The 10468-nt window shown below is 48.5% G+C and overlaps 1 protein-coding gene across 5 annotated transcripts; it reads left to right on the top strand.

Moving 5' to 3' along the window:
- The first annotated feature begins 267 nt into the window (after window positions 1-267).
- Window positions 268-8516, top strand: Slitrk2 (SLIT and NTRK-like family, member 2). 5 transcript variants are annotated; one of them, XM_005414428.2, is made up of 3 exons: window positions 268-595; window positions 4494-4547; window positions 5081-8516. In XM_005414428.2, exon 3 carries the CDS (start codon window positions 5124-5126, stop codon window positions 7659-7661), a length of 2538 nt encoding a protein of 845 aa, XP_005414485.1. In that variant the 5' UTR covers window positions 268-595; window positions 4494-4547; window positions 5081-5123; the 3' UTR covers window positions 7662-8516. The 5 variants fall into 5 exon arrangements, with proteins under 5 accessions (XP_005414485.1, XP_005414484.1, XP_005414487.1 ...); XM_005414427.2 differs by having other exon boundaries at window positions 4419-4547; XM_005414430.2 differs by lacking the exon at window positions 4494-4547.
- Window positions 8517-10468: the final 1952 nt, after the last annotated feature.

Here is a 10468-nt window from a genome sequence, read left to right as displayed (position 1 = left end):
AGCCGTCCCGGAGGGTGTCCAGCTCGGACTGAAGGCTGCTCTTTGACTTGCCCGCAACTTCCTTCCACCCCGCAGTCTTAGTCTCCCCTCGGATATGGTACCGACCATGTGCCATCCTTATTTCACTTGACCGAGTTTGAGCTGCAGCCCACGGTAGAAGCTGCAAGAGCTGGGCAGAGTTCCAGGCAAGAGGGGCCGAGAGGCGTGAGCAGCGCTCCGCGGCGCTTGTCAGAGAAATGGAGCAGCGGCTCCTTTGTGGGCTGGTGCATCCCCCTCCCGGGTGCACAGCGGGGATAGTTGATCTGCTGAGTGATTGATAAGTGCGGGAGAGGGGCCACCGGCCCTCCCTCTTTCTGCTCTCCTCCCTCCCGCTCTTGTTTCCTCCTCCCTCTTCCTCCCTCCTTCCTGCCACAAGCGTTGCCCGGTGGCGAGCTGCGCCAGTGGGGATCTGCCTGCCCTGGGGGCGCCGCCCGCGCTCCCACCGTGCCCTCGCTCCCGGGCAGCGCCGGTCCCAGCCTGTGCGGCTCCTGCGCCTCCGCGGGTGGCAGATGCTGAGGGCGCCTCCGGGGGAAGATCCGGGCGGCACGCTCGCTCGGTAAGTTGCGAACACTCGGGGAAGCGGCGGCGACCCGGTGCACAAGCCGGCTTCCCTCAGCCTCGCGGGAGGCCGGGCGTGGGGAGGCCGGGCGCGACCCGCCGAGGGCAGCGCGTTGACAGCCGCCCTCCACCCTCCGGCCGTGCCGGGCTGTCCTCGGCCCCGACAGTCCGCGCGGGCGTGGTCGGATCGGCGCCCGGAGCGGCCGGGTGCTCACCGCCCCCGGGGGCGGCCCGCGGGCCGGGTGCGAGCCGCCGCTGGAGAAGCTCCAGGCACCCGCGGTGTCCAAGCCCCGCGGCAAGCGTAGCGCGAGTGGCCGTCGCGGCTGTGGGGCCCCGGGCCGCGTATCGTGCGCCTGGCAGATAGGGGTAGGGAGGGTAGCGCAGCGGGGGTGGGGGCGCGTGCCCCGTTTGGGGCTGACGGGGAATCGCCGAGACCCCTCCTCTCCCGCAAGAACCCTCCGAAATCGGATTGGCCTAGGATTGCCAGTAGGGTGCGCGGGATCCGAGAAGGGGCCTGGGGGCAGGCACGGCCCCCTTCTCAGGCCTGCAGGGCTCCCCACGCAGTCGGCCCGGAGGGCGCCCGGGACGGAGGTGGACTCTTCGCCCGCGGACCCTCGGCGACCGGTGGAGGCTTGGGCGACCTGAGCTAAACTCTCTTCCCTTAGAGGCAAGGGAGGTTGAGCCCCTGGAGCCCGCAGCTTCCCTGCTTCAGCGAGGAGCAGCCGAGCGTTTTCCTTATTTTTTAGCGACCGCCCTGGCCTCTCTAGGGCTCGCAGTGCACTCTGAACCTTTGAAAGCTTCGGCCTTGAAAACCCACTCTTAGCGGGGTGCTGCGGCTGTCCTTCCTGAGGCGCGGAGCTCAAGGAAACTTAGTGAAAAGTGCCTATCCGGTTTGCAGTTGATGTCTTCCCAAGGACTGTGTTTCCCAAAGTAGCTGTGGACGCTCAGTTCAGCTCAGACACTGACAGGAGAGAGCGGTGGAAGGGCCAGTGCACCCTTGTAGGAAGCTGGCCTTAAAGTGAAGACCCGCCACAAATGTCCCTGGTGTCTCTGCTCAACCAGCTTTCCGCCTTCATTCTATAATTGCCAAAAATTTCAAGAGCCCACATCCCCAGTCTTTCTCTTCTCTTCTCTTCTCTTCTCTTCTCTTCTCTTCTCTTCTCTTCTCTTCTCTTCTCTTTTCTTTTCTCTTCTCTTCTTTTTTTTCTCTTCTCTTCTCTTCTCTTCTCTTCCCTTCCCTTCCCTTCCCTTCCCTTCCCTTCCTTCCCTTCCCTTCCCTTCCCTTCCCTTCCCTTCCCTTCTCTTTTTCTCTCCTTCTCTCTCTCTCTGAAATTTCCAGCATAACAGTCTCTGTCCTCAAGTACTATTAACAGCATCATCAATGTCAAATTTTAATGTGTTTGAAAACTAGTAGTACTTGATATTTCACTTCAAATTAGAAAGAACATTGATATAAAACCCCACCAGTGCTGTTTAAATTTAAGTAGGCAGTTTTTCTCTAATTATTGTTAAACTGCAATGGGCCCTTTGGAAATTGCTGGATTCAGAACCCCTGTGTTCTGGTTTCAATTTTAGTGTTTTGAATTTAACCATGCCAGCATTTCCTTTGGTTGAGGAACTTCTTCATCTGTAAAATAAACTTGATTTCTAAGGTCTTGTCCAGCTGTCACGTTGGATTGTACTTCCACAAAATATTGACCTAATTAGTAACTGTTGAACGACTGAATAAATGAAAAAACCGTGTTTTCTGGGAACAATTTTCCTCTAAAAATTGGGACTATGTAGACAAATACCCCTTTGCTATGAAAGGGAGCCTAACTGTGCTTGAGATGCAGCCCCCTGCTTACACTTAATGATGCACCTGCCGTGGAGGAGCATGCCCTCCGCCACTGCCTTTGCCCCTCAAGACCCAGTATCTCAAGGTTGTTATGGTGCTTAGAGAAGGAAAATTTGAGGCTGAGAAGGAAAAGAAAAGATCTCCCTGAAGTGCAAACAAGCATTAGGGCAGTAAAGAGGACTCCTCCACAGAAGGAGAAGGGCAAAAAATGTAGAAAAACTCACAGGACATCACCAGAGCCACAGGTTGACTGGGTACCTAAGTTTATGAACTGCTCCAGCATTTCTTGGGATTGAAGGACCTTGTGTCAATTGTCCAAGCCCATGACCCGGGCTGAACAGGAAAGAATAAGGGAAAAAGCAATAGGCGTTCTACTCTCAAATGGCTCCTCTGGCCTGTGTGATTGCCTATCTGGCATTTGGCCAGGCAATAGAGACCCGATGATGACTCTCTATAGCAGGTCTGGGAAGGAAGAGGGGAAAAGCAAGCTGAGGTGTTTTGTGGGAAAGGTATAGCATTTAGTCAGTTCCTTCCCTCACTCCATTTCATCCATTTATTGCCTGGCATCTCTCCCACCCCAAAAGTGGCAGCCCTTGCCCTTGCAGGAGACACCAGACATTATTCACACCTTGCAAATGGACTCACACTGGGAGACTCCTGGATCTCAGGCTGGGACTGTAAGATAATTAAGAAGAAAGGAGATAATGAAGGCAAAAATCCAACACCTGGCCATGAGTAATGCTCTGGAAGGGTTATTTGTACCCAAATTGAGTGTCAGAGCTGGGAGGGCCTGCAGAATCTACAAATGGAAACAGGACATAACCTGGCAAGAGAGCTAAATCAGACCCTGCTGTGCTAGGTCCCGGCTCAGGACGCCTTTTCCTTCCCCTTTCCTCCTCAGCAGCCGGGCATCCTCTACTGCCTTCCTCTGTTCTCCTGGCTCCCCTACCACTGCAGCTTGGACTGCTGAACGCCCCTTCTCTGGGCTCCCTGTTCCAGCTCAGGCTCAGGCTGCCAGCGCCTTTCCGACACCTACTCCTCTTCTTCCTCCAGGCAAAAAACACAAGGTTAAACCTCATTACCTAGCTAGGTATACATTGCACTGGGAGAAGGGTTTTCTTTTTGTTTAACTCAGTCTGCAAGGTAGCATTGAGCTGGCGTGGGGAGTCCAGAGTAATTTGTGTTTGGCCGGTCACCACCAAGAAAGTGATGCTCTCAGCGCTGAAACAAAGCTCTGTCTGTAGCATCAAGAACTCCTCGCCCTCCTACACAGACAAACACCTCGCTCTGCACCCAGCACAGAAGCTGGACACACACACACACACACACACACACACACACACACACACCACAGTCTCTCCTGAGAGAGTCTGGAGCCCTGCTTGAGAATCAAAGCGAGCTCCCTGGAATGCCCAGGTCGCTATCCTTCAGGCAGTGTGTAGGAGAGGGGGTAGAAGCGACCAGAGAGGCCTGAGGAGGAGTTCTGGTGGTGCCGGCACCTTAGTGGGTCGCTCCTTGAGAACCCCCTCTGGGGGGGCTTTTCCCGCCGCCAGCTGAGTTGGAGATGGAGTAGTTCAGAATCCACTGACGCAGCCAGGGATTGAGCTTTGCAAAGCCATTCGCAGGGAAGGGAAGCATCTGCCCCACCCTCCCCCACCGCGCGCCCTCGATCCTCTGCCTGCACCCTCCCCCCCCGTGACGTCACCCTAGCCCTGTCCCGGAGAGCCTGCAAAGCCTCTCAAATTCAAACTGCTAGACGCACTGCCGCCGCCGCTACCGGATTGGAAGCGCGCGCCCAGGCTTTGCCGTGGCCGCCGCCCGCCAACCGAGCCCAGCGGCCGGCTCCCCGACCTCCCTGCGCAGTCTCACCCCGCCCCGCCCCCCGGTTCCCGGAGGCGAAGCTTCCCCGCACTCCGACCCTTGTCTTCCTCTCCTGCCGCCTGCCGGATTTTTAATTTCTGCGCATCCCCCAACCAAATTAAAGCGACCGACAGAAAGCAGGACATCCCCCCTGGAAGCGGCGTCTTCTTTTTACCTTGCTGTCCCTCTCTTCCTGAAGATGCTAAACTCCTGGCGGACTGCAGAGGAGAGGGGTCCTGTCTTCTCCTGATGTGTGAGTACCCCGCCCTGAGCTGTCTGTGCTCTCACACCTCAGTCCCCGCTGCCAGCCCCCCGATGGCTGATTTTCCCACCCCCTTTTGCGCAGTTGAAAGAAAGAAAGAAAGAAAGAAAGAAAGAAAGGGAGGGAGGGAGGGAGGGAGGGAGGAAAAGTAAAGCAATTTCTGCTGGGCGCCCAGGAAGGGCGAGCCGCCAGAGATCTCTTCAAGGTACCCCAGGGGAGGAGGAGATGGGCTGGATTTAGTAGGACAACTGGATTACTAATGACTCCGCGGCTTGGCTGCGACCCGCCGGGAAATCAGGTGCAAGCATGTGTGTTCCGGAACGCGTGTGTGGGTGGGCTGGCGGAGTGGGAGGGGAGAGGAGAGAAGAAATCGCTTTGAAAAATGCAGTGATTTCATTATGCTGTGTTGCCCACCTCCTTATCCTCCCTCCCTTCCACTCCGCCTCCTTGCTTTGCCATTTTAATCGGGCTTCCTTCTTTCTTTCTTCCCCGCACCCCGCTCCCCCCCCCGCCCCCCACTCAAGGTTTGCCTGTAGGTACCTGAGCTGACACCGAAGGTGCCTAAAGATGCTGAGCAGCGTTTGGTTCCTCAGTGTGTTAACCGTGGCCGGGATTTTACAGACGGAGAGTCGCAAAACTGCCAAAGACATTTGCAAGATCCGCTGCCTGTGCGAGGAGAAGGAAAACGTACTAAACATTAACTGTGAAAACAAAGGATTTACAACTGTCAGCCTGCTTCAGCCCCCCCAGTATCGAATCTATCAGCTTTTTCTCAATGGCAACCTCCTGACAAGACTGTACCCAAACGAATTTGTCAATTACTCCAACGCGGTGACCCTTCACCTAGGTAACAATGGATTGCAGGAGATCGGAACTGGGGCGTTCAGTGGCTTGAAAACCCTCAAGAGACTGCACCTCAATAACAACAAGCTGGAGGTATTGCGGGAGGACACTTTCCTGGGCCTGGAGAGCCTCGAGTACCTCCAAGCTGACTACAATTACATCAGTGCCATCGAGGCAGGGGCGTTCAGCAAACTTAATAAGCTCAAAGTGCTCATCTTGAATGACAACCTTCTGCTGTCACTGCCCAGCAATGTGTTCCGGTTCGTCCTGCTGACCCACTTAGACCTGAGGGGAAACCGGCTGAAGGTGATGCCTTTCGCTGGCGTCCTTGAACATATCGGAGGGATCATGGAGATTCAGCTGGAGGAAAACCCCTGGAATTGCACTTGTGACTTACTTCCTCTCAAGGCGTGGCTGGACACCATAACTGTTTTTGTGGGGGAGATTGTCTGCGAAACTCCCTTCAGGTTGCACGGGAAAGACGTGACCCAACTGACCAGGCAAGACCTCTGTCCCAGAAAAAGTGCTGGTGACTCCAGTCAAAGGGGCAGTCATGGTGACACACACATTCAAAGGCTGGCACCTACCATGAATCCTGCTCTCAGCCCCACCAGAGCTCCAAAAGCCAGCCGGCCACCCAAAATGAGAAATCGTCCAACTCCCCGAGTGACTGTGTCAAAGGACAGGCAGAGCTTTGGACCGATCATGGTGTACCAGACCAAGTCCCCCGTGCCCCTCACCTGCCCCAGTAGCTGTGTCTGCACCTCTCAGAGCTCAGACAATGGTCTAAATGTTAACTGCCAAGAAAGAAAGTTCACTAATATCTCCGACCTGCAGCCTAAACCCACCAGTCCAAAGAAACTCTACCTAACAGGGAACTATCTTCAAACCGTCTATAAGAATGACCTCTCAGACTACAGTTCTTTGGATCTGTTGCATTTGGGAAACAACAGGATTGCCATCATTCAGGAAGGTGCCTTCACAAACCTGACCAGTTTACGCAGACTTTATCTGAATGGCAATTACCTTGAAGTGCTGTACCCTTCTATGTTTGATGGGCTGCAGAGCTTGCAGTATCTCTACTTAGAGTACAATGTCATTAAGGAAATCAAGCCGCTGACTTTTGATGCTTTGATTAACCTCCAGCTCCTGTTTCTGAATAACAACCTGCTGAGGTCCTTACCCGATAATATATTTGGGGGCACAGCCCTCACCAGGCTAAATCTGAGAAACAACCATTTTTCACACCTGCCTGTGAAAGGGGTTCTGGACCAGCTTCCGGCTTTTATCCAGATAGATCTGCAAGAGAACCCATGGGACTGCACCTGTGACATCATGGGTCTAAAGGACTGGACAGAGCACGCCAACTCCCCTGTTGTCATCAATGAGGTGACTTGTGAGTCTCCCGCTAAGCATGCAGGGGAGATACTGAAATTTCTGGGAAGGGAAGCCATTTGTCCAGAGAGTCCGAATTTGTCAGACGGGACCATTCTGTCAATGAATCACAACACAGACACGCCTCGGTCCCTCAGCGTGTCTCCCAGTTCCTATCCTGAACTACATACAGAAGTTCCACTTTCTGTCTTAATCTTAGGATTGCTGGTTGTTTTTATCCTGTCAGTCTGTTTTGGGGCCGGTTTGTTTGTCTTTGTCCTGAAACGCCGCAAGGGAGTGCCAAATGTTCCCAGGAGTGCCAACAACTTAGACATAAGTTCCTTCCAATTACAGTACGGCTCTTACAACACAGAGACTCATGATAAAACCGACGGCCATGTCTATAACTACATCCCTCCACCTGTGGGTCAGATGTGCCAAAACCCCATCTACATGCAGAAGGAAGGAGACCCGGTGGCCTATTACCGCAACCTGCAAGAATTCAGCTATGGCAACCTGGAGGAGAAGAAGGAAGAGCCAGCCACGCTAGCTTACACAATTAGTGCCACTGAGCTGCTGGAAAAGCAGGCCACACCAAGAGAGCCCGAGCTGCTGTATCAAAATATTGCTGAGCGAGTCAAGGAACTCCCCAGTGCAGGCCTCGTCCACTATAACTTTTGTACCTTACCTAAAAGGCAGTTCGCCCCTGCCTATGAATCTCGACGCCAAAACCAAGACAGAATCAATAAAACCGTTTTATATGGAACTCCCAGGAAATGCTTTGTGGGGCAGTCAAAGCCTGATCACCCTTTACTGCAAGCTAAGCCGCAATCAGAACCAGACTACCTCGAAGTTCTGGAAAAACAAACTGCAATCAGTCAGCTGTGAAGGGAAATCATTTACAACCCTAAGGCATCAAAGGATGCTGCTCCAAACTGTTGGAAGCACTGCGTTTGCTTTTGTGTTTGTTTGTGTTCTCCCCTTCCCGGTGGGGACTTTTTGAAAATGTGTGGGAGATGGGGTGAAGCAAAGGTATTGCTGTTGCAAGTTTTTCCTTTAAATTATTTCTCTCTCACTCTCCCCTCACGATTTTTTTCCTTCTCTTCTTAGGAACCATCCGTGAACATGAATGTTTCTACAGTGCATTTTTTCATATATTTGTTTATGATTTTGTTTCTGCTTTCTTCTTTCTTTTTTCCAGTGTGGGAGTAGAAAGAGGAGCTTATAGTGAATGAAGGAAGAATAGGCAAACTTTCAGACGAAAAGGGTAATTAGTGTACTTTGTGGAAGATCTCCAAAGATCTTTTGGGACTACAACTTCTTTTGTAAATAACGATACCTGGTATTTCCACCTTCAGTTACCAAGTACAGCCACTGGGCATCACTTCTTTGTGTTAAAGTGCCTTCGCACTTTAAGTACATTACTTAAATGTTGCTTTTAGCTTTGATAAATTGAACGTATTTTAATGTGTTGTACTTTTCAAAGTGAAAACACTGTAAAATAGATCTCTATGTCAGCTATATTAAGTCAACGTACAGTTTGCTTGATTTATGGAAACCAGCCTGTCATCCAATGGTTCTAGTTTAGGACTTTATAGACTTAACTGTAAAATATTTCCTTTCCTCTGGGTTTGTTTTAAGTGATTTTATTTAAGTCAACTAAAGGGATTTAACAGTGGACTAGAGGTAATAAGCTGCCTCATATGGGATTAGTAATTCATTAATAAAATATATTTAACCCAATATCAGAGTGGATTGAACAATTAATGCCCTTCCGTAAATCATTATGTTACGCTAACATGATCGGTGTTTTAGATTATTTTCCTAATTAAGAATACATTACACAACTTGTAATATATTTTTTCTGCATTAAATTAGATATTTTTGTATATTTAAAAGAAAGAGTCTGTATTTCTAACTTTTTAATTGAAATTAATATTTTTTCTGCCTATTGAAACATTTTCTATAAACACACACCAGTAGAGGCCGCCACACACCTCATTTAACAAAGACGTATGAGCCATTAAATACCTTGAAGGAAAACTTCAAAGGTGAGATTAAAACTTCCCAAACAAGTCCTCAGCAAATTGAAGGCAGCAGAGATAAAAATGTATACATTACTTTCTATTTCTTTTAGGATCAAAGGTTAGACTAAGGATTCTCAATTTTCACACTTGCTGACAAAGCAGCATTTTCCTTGGAGTTTAAAGGAAGCATTCATGGGGTGCTATCAAATCACGTACTATTTGCATCTCCAAATCTGCTAATAGTTACCTAAACCACGACAGTAATTGTCTTTTTGCTTCTGCCTTCTTTAGGTATGCTTTACTTGAAAATTTCCTTGTCAGCTTGAGCAAGCCTTTCATTCTGCTCTTGGCATTAAATTGAGTTTAACTAACCAAGTCTCTATAACGTTTATGAAGCCTTATTAGCCTGTAAATAATTTTTAGATGCAAACATTATTGTGCAATTTAAACAAACAGCCCTTCTTTACAACAAAAAATAGTTTTGTTTTGTCTATTGTAAATCCTTATGCAACTGGGATGGTGATCTGCATATAAAGTAGTCCAGCTTTTCAATTCCTTATTAAAGCAAGTGATGGCGTCTGAAAGAAGCACACTGTTTCCTTTTCATAAATAGGTTACTGCACATAATAATCCTTTATTATCATGTGGAGGTTGAAGTGGATCCTGATAGCTTACTTTTAAAGCTTTAAAATGACTAATCGTATATTGTCTGTCACTATTAACAATTCAAGTGATAGGCTTTCAATTAGACATTACTTAAATCCACATTATTTGGATTAATAATTAATGGTGCAAAATAGTTTTTAAACAATAGAAGATAACTAGGTACAAATGAACAGATAAAGGACATTCCGGTGAAAATACCTTTAATGATCTAAAATCTTTGAGTATCTACAGTGACAAGCTAGGGTGCTCATTCTTTGATTAGAGATCATAATTCCTGTTCAGATCCATAAGATCAAAATTGAAAGTGGGTGAGCTGAAATGATCTATGAGAAAGTTAATATACAGAATTTTGCATTTCATGGAAGAGGAGCTAGTGGGTTGCAGTAGTTGAATTTGGGATTGCTCCTGGAAACCACCTCATCATCGAGTGAAGTATTTATGTAGAAAAGAGTTTTCAAAAATCCTCTTGTGACTGCCCTCACTGGGTGCAGTAATAAATACCAAATGCAGAGGTAGGTATTTTGGGAAGCTATTCTGAAGGTAAATTAACATTTTTCTCTTAAGAGAGTTTTTAGGCTTAAAGCATATGACTAAAGCTATCAATGTATCGATTCCTCTTCAGTATTTATTCTTATTCGCATGCAAGTAAAGCCACTCCTATAAAATACCAGTGCTCATAATAAAATTATTCACTAATCTTTTCTTTCTTTTGCTTTTATGCTTCAATTCCATACACCCATGCTTCTCTAGATTCATGCTTTATTTGCGTTAGGTTTTAAGATGGAATTATTTGCATGTAGCTCAGACTAATTTATTTAAAAGCATAACAGACCATTATGCTTTGAAGCTTTACTTTCTAATGCAATCAGAAATACTTTATGTTTGATTAAGTTATTAGCATTCTTACTGACAATATTCTGTTTTGGGTTATCCATGCAAGCATTTTCAAACATTTTATTTTAGTATTTTTTTATCTCCTCCAGCTGGATTTTATTTCCCTTT

Source organism: Chinchilla lanigera, unplaced genomic scaffold (genome assembly GCF_000276665.1).
Source record: "Chinchilla lanigera isolate Chin_1 unplaced genomic scaffold, ChiLan1.0 scaffold00184, whole genome shotgun sequence".
In the NCBI taxonomy this organism is placed as follows: Eukaryota; Metazoa; Chordata; class Mammalia; order Rodentia; family Chinchillidae; genus Chinchilla; species Chinchilla lanigera.
The sequence above is the reverse complement of the archived record's forward strand: the minus strand, read 5'-3'. Positions and strand labels throughout refer to the sequence as shown.

Excerpts from the sequence above, each read along its gene's own strand:
- Slitrk2 (XM_005414430.2), top strand. The coding sequence starts at position 5,124 with ATGCTGAGCAGCGTTTGGTTCCTCAGTGTGTTAACCGTGGCCGGGATT.